Source organism: Notolabrus celidotus, chromosome 22 (genome assembly GCF_009762535.1).
Source record: "Notolabrus celidotus isolate fNotCel1 chromosome 22, fNotCel1.pri, whole genome shotgun sequence".
Lineage (NCBI taxonomy): Eukaryota > Metazoa > Chordata > Actinopteri > Labriformes > Labridae > Notolabrus > Notolabrus celidotus.
In genome coordinates this window covers 22,629,387-22,650,923 of record NC_048293.1, presented here as the reverse complement: position 1 = coordinate 22,650,923, position 21,537 = coordinate 22,629,387, and the positions used below count along the sequence as shown (strand labels likewise).

General features: G+C 43.2%; 1 protein-coding gene and 1 long non-coding RNA gene across 2 annotated transcripts in view; one reads left to right on the top strand and one right to left on the bottom strand.

Moving 5' to 3' along the window:
* The window catches only part of LOC117806370, a 31,357-nt gene extending 26,691 nt beyond the window's left edge, over window positions 1-4,666 (top strand). Inside the window, exons 4-6 of the long non-coding RNA XR_004629655.1 lie at window positions 2,563-2,663; window positions 3,804-3,966; window positions 4,049-4,666. This is a non-coding gene — a long non-coding RNA (uncharacterized LOC117806370). The remainder of the gene's footprint in view (window positions 1-2,562; window positions 2,664-3,803; window positions 3,967-4,048) is intronic.
* Window positions 1-21,537, bottom strand: part of nrxn3a (neurexin 3a) — a 161,743-nt gene that overhangs the window by 24,405 nt on the left and 115,801 nt on the right. The window contains 4 exon segments of the mRNA XM_034675290.1: window positions 12,331-12,450; window positions 18,934-19,107; window positions 19,380-19,570; window positions 19,765-20,025. Coding sequence (XP_034531181.1) covers window positions 12,331-12,450; window positions 18,934-19,107; window positions 19,380-19,570; window positions 19,765-20,025 — 746 coding nt within the window.

The window sequence follows — 21,537 nt, the reverse complement described above, 5'->3', positions numbered from 1 at the left end:
GTAAATAAGGAAATAAGGATTTTTTTTTTTTTTCAAAATAAGGAACATCTACAATGAAGCAACCAAACAATTTAAGACCTTCCATTATCATCATCAACAATTAACATCACCACAATAATGACCAAAGTACCAAGTCCTGGGTCACTCAAGAGCTGAACACAGATTCCCAGAGTAGAGCAGGACAGTGTGAGTCAACTGTAGCTGGAAGACATGATCTGCCACTGGGGACAACAGTGGAGAACAGTCTAGCTAAGTGCATAGTGCTTCCTAAAGAGCTGGGTCTTTAGCTGTCTTTTGAAAGTAGAGAGGGACTTTAGGGGCAACAGAAGAGAAGAGTCGAGCTCGGGATTTTGATTTTGAGGCCTTGTGTGCTGGAAGCACTAGGCGCTTTTCAGAGGCTGAGCGTAGCGGGCGAGAAGGGCAGTAGACCTGGATGAGGGGTTCCAGGTAAACTGGAGCGGTTTTGGTTACTGCTTTGTAAGTCATGATTAGAGTTTTGTATCTGATGCGAGCTGCAACTGGAAGCCAGTGTCATTTCATGACAATTTGAAAAAGGTGAATCTTGTTTATTCATATTCAGATCCTGAAGGACACTGACACAACTTAAGGTATCAGAAGTGTCCGGGTTTCAGATTGTGGTCTGGGTATGTATCAGCAGGCGCAGATTGTACGCAGGTAAAAAAAAAGATTTTAAGAATCTTGTTTGAAGAAAGCTCTGATGTTCTTCTTTCCTTCTTGATCAGATTCTGCATGACATTTTTTTGTTTGGATCAATCTGTGAGTTTAGTAAACCTAACCTGCAGCTGTACACATTTCTGCAGCTGATAACAAACCGACTGTAAATATGTAGGAGATGTTACTTCCTGCATCAACGTTTTAGAGCTACACGTTGAAATGAATGCATGAACACCTGGAGAGACAGACAGACGTTAAGTGCCTGAGCTCCAGATGCAGATCCGTGATGCTTGTGGCGAGCTGCCTGGTTTGGGCGTTTGCTGCTCTCCTGTTGGTGACTGACACAAAAGCTTCAGAAATAGCAACAGAATCAGTGTCCTAATTTCACTTTCAGCCCTTGTTCTATTACTGGCGAGAGTATCAGCAGCCATTAAGCTTCCCAGCTTTGGTGGTTTACTATTTTGGGAGGCACTGAGACAGATTGGTGTCCGCAGTCAACGTATGATATGACTCATGTGATGGCAGGTAGACAGATGCTCAATGAAAGACGCAGAATCAAAAGGTGTTCTGGTTTGATTATGTTTTCGTCAGGTAATCTCTCTTTTTGTCTTTAGATATCAGTTTCAGTTTTCCTCTCGCTCAATCTGAGACGCTTACTCATTCATTTCTTTATGTGTGTCCCTCTCAGTGTCTCCGTGTGTGTGTCACATCAGAACCACAAGATAACTCGTCTCCAATGCCTCCAGCTGTACAAAGCTGAAGCCAAAATATCTCTAACTTTTAGTGCTGGTGGTTTAATATGTGGCCAGACACAGGCTGATTATGCTGTAGTGTTCATGCCCAGTGCCGTCTCCACACATTACACGGGACTTCCACTAGATCCATGTCCAGTCTGTCTCCAATCCGCTAAGGTCCGGCTCCTTTCTCTCTCGTCCTTCAACTACCATCATCTGTGTTTTCAGTACCGAGCATGGAGCAGGACCGCCGGACAGCTGGAGTCATGTGACCAAGGTTTTCCCGCGTCCCGTTTTCTCCTCCTCCATGTTGTCTTTCTGGTCCTCTGAAAACCTCTGACCTGTTGACTCCAGGCCTGGCTCCGCTCATCATGACGGTTTGTTGTTGTAGTTAAGTGAAATACGATCTGGTGATAACACAGAGTGTTTTATTCTGAAAATTAACCGGATGTTTTCATTTTGTTTTGGTGCCTGACTTCCTGTCCCGCTCCATCTGCTCTGTTAAGATTGATGCGTCGTGCCCCAGCATCCGGCAAAGTATTGCGATGTTAACTTGTACACGTCCTACGTAACCAATCTCAGTGTCACAACGCCTCGACGTCACTGAGATTACCTCCATGATTTATACAGTATGTACCATTTTGTTGGATGCTCTGGATAAAAGTAAGACACCCTTCTTTTAAAAGACGTAACAGAAGTTATTTCTCAGACTGTCAGCCTGAACCTCATCCATCTTGACTTAACCTAATTGGTAAACTGTGTGGCGCCACTGTCACGCTGTGCCTGAAATGAGACGGGATGCTTGACCTGAATGAAGAGTGGGAGAAAGAATCAGACTGAACTTCCTGTGATTTACCTCAGGAGAAGGAGTGAAACCAAAATAAGGACTAAATGTCTACTTATTGCTGAGAGAGCATATTTAAAATGTAGAAAAATGCCTCAAAGATTAAACAAAGTAGGAACTTGATTAATAGTGATCTGAAGAGAGGTCACAGAGGCTGAAGTCCTTGAAGCAGACCGCCTAGACTCTGAATCTGACCCTCAACCCTCAATTCTCTTTGCATCTAAAATTTGTCTGAATGAAGAAAAGTAGGATTATAATCTGTATTCATTCATTTCCTTCAACAACTAATGATACACATCTTTATCACAGAGGGTGATGGTGCTCATGGGAAATGCAGTCTTCATCCCGGAGGAACACTACAAACTTCATCCACAGGGGGCGCCAGAATCAACATAACACAGTGCCTTTAAGTAAGTGAAAAGTGATCTCTGCTTCTTGTCAGGGTTTTATATTCTTCTCTTTTTTTTTAAGTTATATTTTTGGCCTTTTTGCCTTTATTTGATAGGACAGCTGAAGAGAGACAGGAAATTTGGGGAGTAGAGAGCAGGGGAAGACATGCAGGGAATGGTCGACCGGCCAGGAATCGATCCAGCGACCCCTGTGACAAGGACTGTAGCCTCTGTATGTGGGCCGCTTAGACCGCTAGGCCACCAGCGCCCCGGAGTTTTATTTCCTTGATAAGTTTCTTGAAACACAATGTTAAACTTAGTTTGAGAAAATGTTGCCGCATTGGCAGCCATCTTTGATCATTGCAAGGAATTTAGTTCTTACTTTGGGGTTGTAATATCTTAACGTAAGATCTATATCTGGACTTGTTGGGTCAGTATGGCTTCTAATAAGTGTAGTGAGATATTTTGCACACTTACAGGAAACATGCTTTCTTCTTTTACCTCCTCAGTTTGCTTAAAACACAAAATGTTTCGTCTTTAAGAGACCAGGTTGCTGCCAGGAAGCCACATAAATATATGAAGTCTGTTTCCACTGGTTTCATTCATGGTGTGATTTATTTTTAGAGCTTATAGCGAAGCTGTGAAAAATCAGAGTGATGAGAAAAAATAAGAGACTGAAAATCTCTTTCAAGTTTCTTTCAAAGAGAAACATCCCAAACTCGCAGAGAATGGCTCCTTTAACCTTCCAGGAAAACGCAGTACAAAAGCCCAGCTTTGGCTGTCAGAAGCATTTCACATGTCGGAGTGAGATTCTTTATTTTTGTTGAGGAAAGTTGGTCCGTCTGAAGTGTCCTTGCTTCTGTGGACACACGTGCAGAATAATCAGAGGACGTCCTCTGCCGTAAAAAGCAGTTAATTCAGGTCGGCTGTAAATCTGGGAGGTGGCTGTTGATACTAACACAACAGTTCCATTAAAGTGGAATTAAGCACCACAAAGACGGTGCCTCAGCAGAAATAAACAGCGAGGCCTGTCACATTAACATAAAGCACGGGCCTCAGAAATTATTAGCCTCCCTAATCTCAGGAACACTCAGACGCAGCATTGCACTGTTCAAATGACCTGTCCGCCGTGATGCATGGCTGTTTTTCCTCCACCTGCAGGAGAACGCCGGCTCCTCCTGCCCCTGCTGCCCTCCACCTCCTCCCCCTCCCCCTCTTCATTTCCTGCTCTCCAGCTTTTTTACCTCCTGCTCCAGATTTATGCAAGGCGGAACCGAGCGCTGTGAAGCTCTCACACACACAGCAGCCGAGGCAGACATGCAAGGTGAAGGTCAATAAACACATTAGCCTCCACTTATCAACAGTTTATTAACACAGCTCATTTCCAGTTTTTGCATAACACACAGAGACGACCGGGTCGCATCGGCTCCTCCTCCTCCAGACTCTGCTATCTGCACCGACCAGGAAGGAGCTGACACCGATACCATGACATTCAGCTGCAAGTTCAGCACCTTTCCAAACCTTCACACAGCTCTCAGACCGCTACGATCAGAGGAATATATCATGCATACGGACTAAAAAGCGTATCTGCACTTATTTTAAAACACACAACAGTAGAGGAAGTGTGTAGCCACTCCTGTCCTTCAGATCCACACAGCTATCTGTGTTTGGTGCTACATGGCTCTCAAGTACGCCGTAAAACCTTGACCATGATAACAACCTTAAGTAGAGCTTGTGCAACCAAGTACTGGCCCGCAAAGACACGAAAACTAGCCGTGGCTCAGAGAGGCTAAATCATCGTCAGACTGTGGTCGGGTTCCTAGATGGATGCGTTATGATGCGGCGGAAAAACTTAAGTGTTTTTTGTTTTATTCCAAGCACAAAGTATCTTATTGGACTTCAAATCAGCCAGGTTTACCTTAAAAGTCCAGATCAACATGTTTTTATTGACAGGAAAGCTGCAGAGATTTAAACTCCTGCTCTGTCCTCACATCGGGGCTCACGTAGACCTCTTGTACACATCTTTCTCGGGGGAAGATTTCAGCTGTTTGTGATCACACATGCTCAAGTTTTCAGGAGCTTTCTGCACGGTTGAATTCACATTACAACTAAGTCTCCCACACATTGTGGCTCAGAGCAGCCATCGCTTTCAGGCGCTCATCATGCTTCATTTGGATGTTCGTGTTGACGCTCTCGCTTCCCAATACCGAGCGTTTCCTTCCATCAGTTTGAGAATCAACTTTAATTGTCTCCTCTTCATAAAAAGTTTTAAATGTGTCTGTGCTTTCTCCTTAAAGCTAAAATAAAACAAAGAGCAGGTAAAGCATGATTTCTGTTCGTACGGACGCTGATTTTTACGCTTTCATTTTCAAAAACTTCTACACATCCAGGACTAGACGTAAAGCCGGTCCAGGCTTGAAGTGGGGCTGCTGTGCATAAAGACACAGCTTCACGCTCCTGGTGTTAACGCTCGGGGTAGGGCTGAGGAGGTCGGGGGATCGATGGGAATGATCTAGAATGCAGCAGAACTGAAATAAAGACCAGTGAAGGAGAAAATAGCCTCTCTGTCACCCCGCCGATTGCTCTGATTGCCTGCCAGCCTGCTCACTTGTGACCAGATGGCCCACCCCCCCCCATCAACGCTGGAACATGAATACCTGCAAGACCCTCCCTAACGGAGCTGGCAGGACAACACAGAGCGTCTTCACACAGCTCCTTACAAACCGGCGTCCCGTATTTCTTTCCAGTAAAGGTTATTTTGATGCCGATCGCGTGCACTGAAGTCCTGAGCCAGATCTTAGACTCGGCGTCCAGGTACTTTTTGATTGGTTGGGCTGAGCTTGAAACAGATCAGATGACGTCCTTTCTTTAATGCACGTCTCTCTGTGTTTTTTAGCTCAAGCTGCTTCGCTTACAAAGCATCCCTACAGTGAGAGATTGAATCCTCCTCCGGTTGTTTCTCGTGTGCATCGGGGAGGAGTCTTTAAGACACTGAAGATCGGACTGTGTTTAATATTGAAGATAACGATGTTTTGTAAAACACATCCTGAGTTTTACAAAAGGAAGTGTTTCTGGTCAAAATATCTTAAGTGATAAAAGTTGAAATGATGGATTAAACAAAAGAAGAGCTGTAGCTGTATTCACACGTGCACAGAACTCCTTAAAACTACCAGAACCAGGAACCTTCGTGTTATGAGGTAGCAGCACAATCCCCTGCACCAACCTGAAGCCCACCCAGAAAACTCAAGAGCTGCAAGAGTCTCCAGGCCAAATTCCATCAGATCCGACAGTCCGTCTCTGAGCTGTCACAGCACCAGATCTGGCTTCTATTCTAGTCAATGTGTTAACTTCCACTGGATCTGCTCCATTGTGTTCCAGCTGCGTCTCAGATCCGGCAGGTCGGAGCCCTCCGGATCAGAGACACAAGACTTCTACTTCTGCCGGATGCCGGAGCACGACGCATCAATCTCAACAGAGCAGATGGAGCGGGACAGGAAGTCAGGCACCAAAACAAAATGAAAACATCCGGTTAATTTTCAGAATCAAACACTCTGTGTTATCACCAGATCGTATTTCACTTAACTACAACAACAAACTGTCATGATGAGCGGAGCCAGGCCTGGAGTCAACAGGTCAGAGATTTTCAGAGGACCAGAAAGACAACATGGATGAGGAGAGGAGGAGGAGGAGAATCCTTGATTCAGTGATTACAGTGGGAAAACCTCGGTCACATGACTCCAGCTGTCCGGAGGTCCTGCGCCGTGCTGCGTTCCTTAAAATCTGGTGGAAGTCTGGTGTCAGACGATCTCCCGCTGTGAGAGGCAAAGTCCTAAAAATGTCAGGACCTTTACGTCCTGAAGTTCTCTTGAAGTTGTGAGGAGGTCTTGTTTGAAAGGGGTTTCAGTGACTCTAAGATCTCAGACCAGGATCCACAGTGTTCATAGTGTGTTCGTTATCAAGAGGTATTTTATTACATCTTCTTCATGAAGTAAAGTTTTCCTGAAAGCAGGAATAATGTTTTATTTTATCTGAGAGTTGAACAGGCGGTGTTTTCCCGTGCCTCTGTAAATGTCCTGCATTCATCTGCAGTGAGATCATTGACCAGGCAATGGACCCGCTAATGAGACCTTTAATGGTTTAGTTAATCAAATATTCCTCTGTGATAGTAATCTGCAGGGCCAGGACACATCGCCCCCCATCTGGACCCGGGCAATGATGCAACCCTGAGTCAACAGACAGACAGCTGCCTGCGTCGGAGCGTCCTGTCTGAGTGTGCAGATCCTGAGTGAGCGCGTGCACGAAAAGAGGAAACAAGAACTGCTTCTTCATTTGAGTTATCACCGTTTGACATCACAGGTTTGTGTGGAAAAGGCTGTATACGTCTTCACTCTGTGAGTCCTGCTCCACTGATCTCCAGCTGCTTGTGTTGACGTAGGGTGAGAGGGGAGTCAACGTCCGGAGAGGAGAGCACAAAACTCCTGAAAAGTTCCACAAATGTTCAGGGTGTGCTTCGTTTGCATCTTAAACTTTCACCCAAACTTTCCTGCAAGTCCCAGAGTAAAACTTCCACGTGAAGTAGGGTAACGTTAGAACCTGGACTTGCAATCTTTGGCTGTTCACAGTCCACTAAGGATCTCTCCTCCTCTGTGTGAAGATCACTAGCACTGGGGATGATAGTTGCCAAGAGACTTATTTTGAAGCAATGGAAGTCTCCATCCCCTCCTTCTTTTCAGGAATGGATTTCTAACATGATGTCAGTCATACAAATGGAGAGACTAAGGTTCCTGCAATCTAGCTCTGTGAAGACATTCTCAGCTATCTGGAGCCCGTTCCTTGCCTTTTTGGATGAGATTGACGTGTGATGGAAGTGGAGAATTTCTTTATACATATGCAGACTTGACACATCCCAGAGGCAAATTTTATTGCTCAAAGCTTTCTCTTCTAAGTATCTGGAGACAAAATTGAGATTCTCACTTCAGCCTCATTCAAGTTTCAAATTGTTCTCATTCGTTTCTCCTAAAATTCACTAGGAGAAATAGTTGAGACCATTACATGAGTCTTATTTGAGACTTAAATGAGAGATCTCATTAATGGCTAATTTTCTTCTCTTTTTTTAAATGTATTTTTTGGCCTTTTGGCCTTTATTTGACAGGACAGCTGAAGAGAGACAGGAAATGTGGGGAGTAGTGAGCGGGGGGAAGGCATGCAGGAAATGGTCGACCGTCCGGGAATCGAACCGGCGACCCCTACGACGAGGACTGTAGCCTCTGTATGTGGGGCGCTTAGTCCGCTAGGCCACTAGACAATTGAGAGAGCTCCCTGATTTCTCCACCTGAGCTCAAAAGGAGTCACAAAACTTGAGAAATACCTGAGAATCATTTCAGATTCTGACGAGATCTCCTTTTGAACTGAAAGGGAGACTAAGCTGAGACTTTTTGCAACTTTTTTTCTAAAGGCAAGAATGAGAAACAGGAGACATAAGCTATAGTCTCATTTTGCTTTCAAACAGATCTCATTGTTGTCTAGGAGACATAAATGAAACACTTTTGAGACCTCCTCTCTAAATTTCTTTTCCTATGGGAAGCACTCCAGAGTACGCATTATAATTGGCAGCTTTGTATGGTCTTTTTATGTTGTTTTTTTTCTCTGCTTTCTCTCTACATTATTTATGTGTGTATGTATGTGTATGCATACGTATGCATGTGTGTGCATATGTGTGTTTATGTGTATATATGTATTTCTATTTAATTTATTACTTATTGTTGGAGATATTTGTTTATTTTTTGTATTTAGTTGTTTATTTAGTTTGGAATTAATAAGTAGTATTAGTTGTTAGATTTATCTAAACTTTTCTTTTTATAACTCATTTAAGTTAGATTTGGGGGTTATACTTTTTGTTAGTCATTTGTTTAGTATATTTAGATTTTTTGAATATTTAGTATTTCTTTTGTTTGTTTTTGTTTCTTTGGTAATGAGGAACTGTGGGCACCGGAGGTCATTTAGGTAGGCAGGTGGCAGAAGGCCGGCATGCACCTGGGTGGGCCTATGTTTTTTTACCAGCGCAACAGAGGCAGCAGGAGCTGTGATTTTATTTGTTCCTTCTTGTTTGCTTGCTTCCATCAGAAATAAACCACTGAAAACCGCTGAACTCCTGCATGGACATTAGACTTTTGCCTGCGTACATCACATCCCCACGGTGCATCAGTGACCCTTTGATTAAGTTTAGTTAAAGCTGGGGTTGGTAATCAGATTTAGATACACTTTTTGTCATACTGGTTAAAATGATCTTTATGTCCTGATGGCAATCATTACATGATGTGTTCCTAAAAAAGAGTGAAAAAAAGTAGTAAACCTGGGAAAACACCAACCAATCACCGTTTTTTGGCTCCCCAAATTTTAAACCAATCAAATCCCGTCCAGCCGTTCTGCCCTCCTCTTGCGCGTACATTTCCCCGGGCCAGTCCCCTCTGACCTGATGAGGTGCTTTGCTCAGGACTGTAGTCCGGATCAGAGTCTAAAAAGCTCTCACCAACAAGCAGAATAATTAATGACGTTCAGTAAGTCCTACAGAAAATATATATTTATTGTAGCGTCCGTCCGGATGCTGTAGTGATGACGAGCCGATTGGTGAACACGTTGAGCTTTAATAACCGGTCACTGTCGGCCGTGATCACGACAACCAACAAAACAACAATCAATGTTTGAATGAATGAAGAACTTCTCCTCTTGTCTCTCCTCTCTCCCACTCCCACACTCTACACCTCTCCTGATGCCTTCACTGACCGTCAACACTGTAGGAACTAAGAACATCTACACTGAACACGTTTAACAAACAGTAGAGCTGTTACAGTATTATATATGTGTTATAACTTTTCTCCTGATATCGTGTCACCGGTACAACTGGATAATGCTAGCATGCTAGTTGTGAGTACTAACAGCAGCCATGTTTGTTTGTGTTTTTAACTTTCACTATGAGAATGTTTTGGTTAGGACCGGTTTTGAATCAGTCACGATCATATGGTCGAGAATCAGCGGCGCTCGTGCATGTGAGCGGGGGGGGCGTCGTTTTGGAGGAGCTCCGAGGGAGGAGGGGAGGGGTTAGACAGAGTCATGAGGAAAAGCTACATTCAAATCCATGCTGGTTTTCCCAGACTCCCAACCCCAGCTTTAAAGTTTGAGTTTGATACTTTAATTATTCTTTGAGTTTTTTATGACAAATGGCCACTACACTTATCTTCGTTTATTTTGTTATTTAAAATCATTTCTCAACAAACATTTTCTTCACGTGTTTTCTATAAATTTATTTGTCTGTTTTTTATTTTTCATTTTATCAATTTTATTTTATTTCATTTCACATGTCTGAGCCCCTGTTTGATTGTATTTGTTTTGTCTTGTAGTTGCATTACAAAAGTTACAAATAAAATATTTTAAATAAAAGTAGGGTGACGTTTATATCGCGCGACAGGAATACCCGGAAGAGCGACAAGTAACAGGATGAGCTGAGGTTGAAGCCGATTACACGTAGCCTCGATATAAATTTAAAAACTGTCTCTGTTGCTTCGTCCACTTCAACGTTGCAAACTTTGCGCGGTGGCTTTCACAGCACGCTTTCGATATCATGTCCTCACTGCCTCCCTCGTTAGACAGGCAAGACTTCACACTGTGAAGGATGTGTGTGAACAGACATCAAAACTTCACTGCTTCAAAGTTCTGGAAAACTTAAAGACTTTTACAGAAGTGCACATTTGAAAGACGCTTGTGATACCTTGCAGAGACTTGTTCCCAGATTTCAGAGCACAGTCTCATCCCCAGAAGTCAGACATCATCACTTGCCAGCTCCATCATTGTACAGAGATCCAGCACCATCATGCCTCTGTGACGTTTACACTGAAGACAAGCGTAAATATCCCGCCTTGAGCTGGTATTATAAAGAAGTTTTCACAGACCCTTGAAGAAGTTGTGTCTGTTAAGGTTTGTGCAACACTAAATGGGATTAGATTGGAGTTAGCTGATAGAGCAGTGCGCCTCACGTGGATACTTAAAGGTTCCTTGTTGCTCTTTTAAACAGTTTCCCCCTCCCCTCAGGTAAAGAGTCTGGGTGTCATCCTCGACAGCTCACTTTCTTTCCACTCTCATATTAATAACATAACCCGGTCTGCATATTTCCATCTCCGCAACATCAACCGTCTCCGCCCCTCTCTCACCCCTCATACCACTGCTATCCTTGTCCACAGTCTCGTCACCTCCCGTATTGACTACTGTAATTCACTTCTCTTCGGTGTCCCTCACAAATCCCTCCATAAGCTTCAACTGGTCCAGAACTCTGCAGCCCGCATCATTACAAGAACCCCCTCCTTTCACCACATCACCCCCGTCCTCCAGCAGCTCCACTGACTCCCGGTCATTTTCAGAATCAACTTCAAAATCCTCCTGTATACTTTTAAAGGCCATCCACAACCTCACCCCCCCCTCCGTATCTGTCTGATCTCCTCCACATTGTCACCCCCTCTCGCTCCCTCAGGTCTTCCTCCTCCCTCCACCTCTATGTGCCCCCTGTCCGTCTCAGCACCATGGGGAGCAGAGCTTTCAGTCACTCTGCTCCCCAACTCTGGAACTCACTCCCACCAGACATCCGTAACACTGATTCACTTCCCTTATTCAAATCAAAACTCAAAACCCATCTGTTCAAATCTGCATTCTCTGTTTAAGTTCACTGCCTCATTTTAACTTGGTGTTACTTTGCTTGTTGTTTTTATTGTGTTTATCCTCTCTGTAAAGTGTCCTTGAGTGTTTGGAAAGGCGCTTTAAATAAAATGCATTATTATTATTATTATTAATATTATTTATAACATGCAATAACTGGCTCCCTGCAGGACAAGCCGTGGATGTTTGTTGTGTCAAGCTGCAGCTCCTCTTTGCACCGATAAAGATAGAGATACTGTTAAAGTCTACATATCAGTCACTGTCCCCTCTGCTGAGACTTCTGAGGTCCATACACTAAAAAATGTGCATCCCCTCCCATCTTTTAAAAGTGTAATTTATTCTAAAACAGTGACATTGAAGACTTGAAAAAAGAAACATTGAGCTCAAACACAATCGTTTAGTGTGGCTGCGTTCTCTTCCTGTGTGCTCTCTCTGAGCTGTGATGTTGCTCTGCCCTCCAGTGGTAGATTGTGTCTTTGCAACTGCCAAGTTCAAGGTTCTTTCCTCAAACCAGGTGATTTGAATTATTGTGTAAAGTTATTGCAACACATATTTTTCACACAAACCGATAACTTGAGGAAGATTGAGACCAACAACTTGTGTTCTGTGAAGTGAAATGTTTCTATGAAGAGAGTCTGGAGGCTCTGAGGAGAGTGAGCTAACGCTGAAATGAAAGGACCCTCCTCTTAAAGCTTAAACTTAAAGGTCTGACGCAAGACCTTCAAATATGTGCAAACAGGATCCGTGTTGAGAGGTACAACACTTATCCTTTGACAGCCAACAAGCAAAAGGAGAACAGGTCGATGTTCCTGCGGTTCATTTCCACCGTGCATGAAGCCGTGTGTGCAGCAGGACTGACCCTCTGTCATGCAAATCTCATGACGCGGCCGTGCAGTCTGAGTTTTTAAACCACAGGCGTCTTCTCAAATCAGTCCACAGTGTGAGCTACATGTTTGATGTGATTCAGGGTGACTTCAGTACTCACGGTCGTTGCACTGAGTGCCGGTGTATGACGTCATGGAGCAGTCGCAGGTGTAGTTCTCCCACTGCTGGATGCAGATCCCCATGTTGGCGCAGGAGTCCTCCTGACAGGTGGTGCTGGGACCTGAAGAGAAACCCATCACACACACTTAGAGCCGGGTTTGTTCACCTGAGATTAAGATTTTCTTTTGACAGACTCTAAACATTATTCTTTATATTTCTGCAGGTTGGTTTAGATGAGCATGTTTAAGACTTCTGCTCACATTACAGACAGGTAACAGCTCAATGTATGAGGTGAGTATAGAAGCCCAAAGCGGGCCCTAACTTAATTAAGTCATCTGTTATTTCAGGATGAATAGTAGAATAAAATTCAGGTTAAAAGACACATTTATTGTCATCGGGTCTAACCCCTCACACGTCAGAAGAGTTCAACAACTTAAACTTGAGACTTTCACAAACCTTCACATGTTGGATACTGACAGAGACAGATTCAGATCCAATATAACCCTTCAGAGGGTCACATCGAGGATCAGACGACATCAGGATTTAAAAGATGTCCCTTTGCTTTAATCTTTAAAAATGTGTGTATGAGTGTTGACTTACCTGCTGAGGGGCTGCATGCTGCCCTGTTACAGGAGTGTTCAGGACCAGGATCAGGGCCAGGCCAGCTGATGATAATTTGAAGGAGGGGGCGGAGTCTGGGGGATTAATCTGACTTACTCAGCTTCCTGCTTCTGATCTGCTGAGGTGGTGATCATGTTATTCTGTGCTGCTCAGTTAAGTGATGTCTGGCAGTGCAGTGGCGCCATCTAGTGGTCATTCTGTGTATTGCTGCAACCTGAGGAGTCCATGACTGGCTTTCACTGCAAAGAGTCGACTCTTAAAGAGTGTGTTTGTCTCATACTGATGGACATATCTCATCACACCTAATACAAGCTGCATTCACCAGACAAGTCAAGACATACGTCATATTTAAAGTTATTAGAATCCAAAAATATGGACTTACAGAATTGCTTTTATGTGACTTCATCCCTTTATTTATTATTGTAGTTGTATTATTAATTAATTAATTAATTTATTTATTATTATTATTATTATTATTATTATTATTATTATTATTATTATTATTATGTATCATTTTATTTGTATTATCAAAGTTCTATGAAAATAATTTATTGCTCTGCTGTTGATCAATTTATTCTGTTTTAAGCACTATTTAAACATTTGTTTTTAAATGTTCTAAATAAAGTTATTATTGTTATAATAATATAATATATCACCAGGGGATTATAGTCCCATACAAACACTGAGTAAATGCATTGAACAAATCAATGACTGGACGAGGCAGAACTTTCTTCAGTTAAACAAAGAAATAACTGAAATGATTGTTTTTGGAGCCAAGGAAGAAAGGTTAAAGGTTACTGCTCAGCTTCAATCTGTACAGATGAAATGTTCAAACCAAGCCAGAAACCTTGGTGTAGTCTTAGACTCAGACGTTAATTTCAGCAGCCACATTAAGACAATCACAAAGTCAGCCTACTATCACCTTAAGAATATATCAAGGATTAAAGGACTTATGTCTCAGCAGGATGCAGAAAAACTTGTCCATGCATTTATCTTTAGCAGACTAGACTACTGTAACGGGGTCTTTAAAGGACTCCCTAAAAAGTCCATCAGACGGCTGCAGCTCATACAGAATGCTGCTGCTCGAGTCCAACAAGGACCAACAAAGTAGACCACATCACTCCAGTTCTTAGATCTCTACACTGGCTTCCTGTCTGTCAGAGAATAGACTTTAAAATCCTGCTGATGGTTTATAAAGCACTGAATGGTTTAGGCCCCAAAATACATTGCTGATCTGCTGCTACTTTATGAACCACCTGGACCTCTGAGGTCATCAGGTACTGGTCTGCTTTCAGTCCCTAGAGTCAGAACGAAACATGGTGAAGCAGCGTTTAGTCGTTATGCTCGACATACCAAGAACACACTCCCTGAAAGCTGCAGGTCTGCTCCAACTCTCACCTCTTTTAAATCAAAGACTAAGACTTTTTTATTTGCCACTGCCTTCCTATCTTAGCTCATTTTAACTCACTTTAAATTAAAATTTTAATGTAATTTTTAATATATTTCTAATTTTCCTTTTCCTTTCTGTTTTATTATATTTGTCATTTGAATTATGTTCTTTTATGCTTGTCTGAATGTTTCCAATGCTTTTAATGTTTTAATGTAAAGCACATTGAGTTGCCCTCGTGTATGAAATGCGCTATACAAATAAAGCTGCCTTGCCTTATTATTATTAATTTTTGGCTGATAACATCTTGAAATGAGACCTTTATCTGGACCTGTCAGGTGAGTGTATCTTATATAAAGTGTAATAAGATATTTTGACCGACAATGAGACGAACACACTCCATAAGGTTCGAGTTCTTTGCAGCGTTGAGACGCTGACTGGCCTGAGAAGCACATTTCAGGTTAATGTGATGAAGCTTGTAATGAAATGCGAGCAGCACAAGGCGACAACTCATCAACCAATCATGATACATCTGAGAAAATAAACAAATACAGCAAACAAACAAGCAGACATCAACATGAGACGTTAGAATGCCATGGATCACACCCACAGACTGTGATTGATGAGATTTTATTTTGAAAAATAAATCAATCGTTGCTTTCTTGCAGCACATACAGTCCAGTCAACAAGAATCGCATTAAAGCATTCAGATTGTCACAGCGAGGAGGACGCACAGTACACAGAATGCTGTTTTTAATCAAATGAAACATCAACAAGCACATGTATTCGTCTAACACGGGGCTCCTGAAGTTAAAAAAAACAACGTACAGTACACTCAATGTCCCGGTGGATGATGGCAGGCAGAAGAAGAAACAGCTGTACGGAACATGTCAGCATGCAAACAGGAGCAGGTAGTGGAAGCTGGTCCAGAACCTTCAGACGACGACGGAAACAACCACAAAAAGAAAGAACGAATGTCCGGCCTGCACGGAGGATGGAAACATTTCGTCCACACTGACATTCCTGCTCATGCAAAATGTTTCAAAGCCCGGTTTGATGCAGCAGTGAGCATGAACGCAGTCGACATGATGAAAGCCAGGTTTCCTCTGTGATCACATGAAGGACAGGAGTCTGATAGAGATCTGAGACGCTCCGACAGAATGGTGTCAGGGTCAGGTGTCAAACTGCACATTTAAGCTCTGCAGATGTTACAGTGCCTTTAACCCTCTCCTGGACTCCAGACACTGATCGTCCAATCGAGGCGTCAAGACCGAGGAATGTGTGTTTTCAGTGGGATGCACTGTTTGTTAATAATTCAGCATTCATCAGTTGCAGTAGCCGATATATGTTTGTTGTGCTGCATCAATTTGATGACGGCATTATTATTAGCAGTGATGATTTGAGAGGTGTTTGAGATCTGCAGAAAGTTCAGCAGAGACAACGCTCAAAGCTAAAGCAATGAATGACACAATAAGTGAGGTTACTTGATGAGACACCTTCTCCTTTAGTAGAAGAAGACCGAGGATTTCAGCAGCTAATGTTTGGAACAGTGATCCTGAGTCTACCCTGCAGATGTATCCCTGCCTACCCTGTATGATGTGATCTCTACACACACTCTCAGTCTGATCCACAACATCAGCCACACGAGTCTGACCATGGACAGACGGACTTCTGGAGTTAGTCCAGAGAAGATGCTGAGTGTGACGGTTATAGTTATCAGGTTTAAAAGAGTCCATATCATGCATCCAGAGTCTGAGCCTCTCAGGGCAGAAACAAGAACTGTTGGTACTTTGATACTTTGATTGGTGCAGTTCTTACATTGAGGTCATTACAGCCTGCAGGTCTCTCAGCTGCAAGCAGAAGCTAACAACCAAAGCACCCCAACTCATGTGACTTTTTTTTCTCAAAGTGAGAAAATAGATGACTTTCTGTTTGTCTCTGGTTGTGATTCTTAAAGACTTTTTAGAGCACTATAAGATGATCCACTACCCAGGGGCGTGTCCAGAGGGGTGACCAAGGGTGACACTGGCACCTCTTGAAATCCAATTGGCCACCCAAGGGGCCACACCAAAACCCTAAAGTATGATTGGCTGTTTGCCTCGTCAGAAGTGGGGTTTCTGTTCAAATCTATAATTTGGGATGAGTTAAAAGGCTGGCAGTAGATTTCTTTATTAGTGCGGCATGCGGCCCGAAAGCAACAGCCAAATGATTGTGACTTGGGTCCGGCAAGAAAGACACATTTTTCTAACACTGACAAGTGCTGCTCTTTTATTGTGTTCATGCCCTTTTGGATGTGGCAATACGTTAATAAACATCCAGTGTGTTTGTTATCTTATCTATTTGTTATTCTTTTAAATGGTTAACTTTGCTCACTGTCTGCTAAAAATGTCCGGCCCACCTCATGTCCTTAGTCTGAAAATCGAACCAAATATTTAATTGAACAGCTCTGCCTTAAAGAATGAAGCTTAGAAGATTTATGCCACTTTGTCATGTTTTTGTTTTTGTAAGTCAAAAGGAATATAACAACTGTTTAATACTTCAATAAATGTAGGTTGTGAAGCCAGAAATGGTAAATGTTATTTATTTGTAAATGCACTGGCCACCCCTGCCTATGTGAGAGCCTCAGTTTGGCCACCCCGGTTAAAAAGTTCCCCTGCAACTAACTACTAACACTAGCACGACACCCCTTCATACATCACTGTCCAGCAAGCAAACTGTTCATGCTGGAGCTGAGGGGTCCAAAATAATCAACTTTACCTTCTTCATTATTATAATCTATCTGTTCTTTTGCAGTAAACATTTCACTCTGTGTCAGGTGAATGGGTAACCTGTGTGCTCGGTGTGTTCCCAGCAGGTTTCAGGGCTTAACCCTCCTGTTATGTTCGTTTCTTAAGGCTGATTTATACTTCTGCGTCTCCCCTACGCAGCAGGGGCTGACGCGGACATGAGCCCCACATACTTGTGCGTCGGTGTGTCCGTGTCGCGCAGCAATTCTCCGCCGAAACGCCTGAGGGCAGCGCGGTCTCTCTGATAGCCGGCCGCCTGCTTCCGGTCCCGCTACGATCTCTGTTTACTTTTCCACAGAGTTTCAGAGCGTGTTATGTTAATCTACAGCTGATACATGTTGCTGTTTATCATACAGACATGATTACATGAAGAATAGAGAGGAGGAGATGAAATACACGGTGTGCGGCCGATGTCCGGGATCACGGAAGTGCTGTAAATGCGGGAAAGACAAAGCAGCCGAGCGGACCAATCACAGAGCTTGCGGTCCGCGTCGGCTCTACGGGGAGTTACATTTTGGAGGAGGTGCAAGTCAGCTACGTGCGAAGGCCTCGGCGTAGGTACAGGAGCTACGCGGACCCCCGGCGTAGGGTACGCCATTGATTCAACGCAGAAGTATAAATCAGCCTTTAGGGACAGCAATAATGTCCCTGGGTCAACTTGACCCGGTGCATATTTAATTATCCGAAAGTGTCAGAACCCCCAAAAAATCCCAATAAACATTTTTTAAATCTCATTATTAATTCCATTACTAACCTTTAAAATCTATATATTTAGTGCATTGGTGTTCTTTAATTCTCACAGATCATAATTCAATGAGGATAACTCGCTCCTTTTTCATTAAAAATTTATGTTAAAACTTTTTTTAAATGTACATTGAAAAGCCCTAAATATAAATACAATAGTCTTACATGATATGGATTTTTTTTTTTGATTTTTTTTTTTCTATGAAATGATGTTGATGCTGCATTTAGCTGGTTTGGAGGGCATATAATGCCTAAAAATAGACTTTAAAAAGGGTAAATTTGACCCACAACATAACAGAAGGGTTGAAGAGTGAAATATTGGTCCCACTATGAGACTCATCAAGGAGAAAAATACAACAGCTGTTTTTGTAGAAAGATAGTTCATTAAATGTGAATATTTAAAGAATGTTCTTGTACTTTTTTTGCCCTAAAACAAAGGGAAACATTTAGAGTTGTTGTTATTATGTTATGATTTTACTGGTCCGGCCCACTTTAAATCAACTTGGTCTGTATGTGGCCCCTGAACTGACGCCCCTGGCCTTGATCCAACGATGTCAGAATTCCTCTTTATCAAAAGATTAAAAATGTTCCACAGAGCTCAAATGTGCACGTTTGTCTCTACACTCAAAATAAGTTAAAGACGACACCTGAGCCAGACACCCTGCAGGAGCTCTGCTGCACCGTCCTGTTCGATGATATCTGTTCGACTAATTCACAAAACTCTGGAGAAGATGGAAGTCTACAAAAGCACAAGATAAAAACGGAGCACCTGGCAGGATTTCTGTGGCTGCACTGGCACAATCTGCTTTGAGGGGGGGTTTCAACGGGCGACCAATGTGGTCGATAACTCGCGGGCTTGTGGGTGAGGAGGTTTTGGATTTTTGGCCTGACTAACAGTTGGTAAGAGAGGCAACGAGTAGAGTTAGTAGAACGGAGGGGCTCCGGTACGGGAGCAGGGCGCTGGAGCTACTGTTAGCATTGAGCAGGGAGAACGGGCTGCTGGAGTTGGAGTTGTAGTTTGTGTTGTAGTTGTTTAAATCGGGCTCGGCTCTGAGGGACGGTGTACCTTCACATCCGCGCTCAATCTGCCCGCTGCGAAACAAGGCGTCGCTGAGGAGATCCGGCAGGCGACCATTCAGATCCACGGACGCCAAGCAGCCCTGGAAGCCTTCTCTGGACGCCACAAGCTTAGGAAGGGTCGCATACATGCCCGGGCCCAGTCCAGCGATGAACAGATCACCTGTCAGGGAGAAAAGAGAGAGACATGAGGGACAGAAGAGACCTGTTGGATTTCCATCTATCAGCTGGGTCCTTACAAAGACATAGAGAGTTAATTTCATAATTTGAGGCATTGAATGAGCTCTCACCGTGAGTTACCCTTCCCATCCTGTTTCAAACATTGGACAAACTAAATATATGTCTCTATTTAAGTCAATGAACATCTAAATCCAGTGTTTCTGTACGCACACTGGACACACGGGGAGTAACAAAGACAGGAAGTCCTTCTTCTACCTTTCAGATCGAGGTTTTTGGCCCCGTTGATGCTCTGAATCGTTGTGGTGGCGTCCACTTTCAGAGTGTGTGTGTTGCTGTTGTCCCGGGTTATGGCTACGTTGTGCCACTGGTTGTCATTCAGCGCTCGATCACTTTTCCCCTTGATGAGGTTCGGTCCATTCCCAAGGTCGAAGACGTAGTGGACGTATCTGAAAGAGGGAGTAAGTGAAGGTTAGAGGATTTCAAAAAGCTTGTGAGAGAACTTCGATGACTGAAACACTTCGAACAGAACTTCTGAGACGAACATCCTCCTGTAACCTTTAATGAAATAAGAGGAACAGATAAAGGATGGATTAAGAGTTCAAAAGTTTGACAAGCTTCCTTTCACGATCTTAAAACTCACCCCTTCACTAGCTCGACAGCGATGAAGTCATTGCCGTCTCCGGAGTTGAAGATGATGAAGCCGTCTGGAGACGTGGTCTTGAACTGGAAGAAGAGGTGCATGGAGGTGTAGGCCTGCAGGGTGGCCAGGCTCAGATAGCTGCTCTTGGACTTGAAGGTGACAGGATCTGCGATAATGGATCGAACTCCGAAGCGGGCGTTGAGCTCGCAGTAATCGATGTCACCGTTCTTACACAGGTCGATGTAGAGCATGCCGTTAAATCTGAAAAGGAGAGAGAAAGGGTTTAAAATGATTATCTGATAACGATGAGGAGAGAAGAAGAAGATGTCAGCGAGGAATAATTGGAAGGAAAGGTTAGATCAGAATCCAGAAAATGCCTTTTGGAAAATTAGCAATTTGATCAAAATCCCTGCGTGAAGCAGTCAGAAGGAACATTTAGATACAGACATTTACAGAAACACAACATTTACTTTGTCTTGTGTTGAGCCCTGAGGACAGAAATAAGTCCAGTATAACTTTAGACTCTGATTTGGTCTCCACCACCTCCTCAGCTCATTAAAATTTGTCATTCATGAACAGAAAGCTGAGACGTAACCAAACAGCAGCATGCTCAGAGTTAGAAGCTTCTCTTGATTGTTTTACTGCATCCAAATAGAGCAGCATCTGTCAATGGATAGCGTAACTCTTAGGGGACATTGGACCGTATATTAAGGTTAAACTACATATTTGAAAAACAAATATGAGCCCCACAAGCAGAGGCTATAGTTCTTCATGCAGCAGTCGCTGGTTCAACTCCCAGCCATGCACGGCCCTTTGCTGCCCACTCTCTGTTCCCAATGTTTCTTGTCTGTCTTCAGCTGCTCTTACCAATGAAGGTAAAAAAAATATATATACAGGAATAACTTTAGATAAATATTATAGAGCGAGTGCATTTAATGAATAATCTGTGATTAAATGTTTTATGTGTCTGAAACCTCTGGTGGGTCACATGTTCCTCGTCTCATTTGACTCTTGTTGTAAGCCGTACATGTTTATGTGCGCCTCTTCATTTCAACATAAAGGAGCTACACGGGGCGCAGAGAAAATGCATCCTGAATGCAGTACACGGCACCAAACAGCAGGTGGCAGCAGAGAGACACACCCTGTGAATTAAGACATAAATAGAAGGACAGTTTCCCAATATATATCCCGGTTCATTTGTGAGAAATTGTACCGGAGTGAGTTCCTCTCAGTGTCTGACACTGAAATTACAGTTCCTTAAGCGTCCACTTGAGGCTGGAAGCAAAAGCCAGGGAGTATAAGGTTGATCTTTACAGTAAATCAAACATGTTAACAGCCTGGTTTAAAGGTGACATATCACGCTTTTGTCATCAATATATATTGGTCTAAGAGGTCCCCAAAACATGTCTTTAAAGTTTATGCTCAAAAAACCACTTTGAAATCAGATTTTGGCATACCTGAAAAGCCCTCTTCTTCAGTCCTCCTCAGAACACTCTGTTTTCTCTCTGACCACGCCCCCTCAGGAAGTGGATGTGGCCTCGGCTCTCCAGCACGTTGATCTAATGTTTACATGTTGGCTGAATATACACGGCTGCTCACAGATCCCGTTACTTCAACCCTCTGAATCTGATCCAGAATCTGATCCTGACGGAGAGGCGCCTGTAGCAGGACCGTTCTGAAGGATTGGTCACATATTTTGTGTTTCTTGTTGTTTTATTTGTCAGTATGTCGACGTGTGTCTTCGTACACAGCTACAGCTACAGCTATGAACAT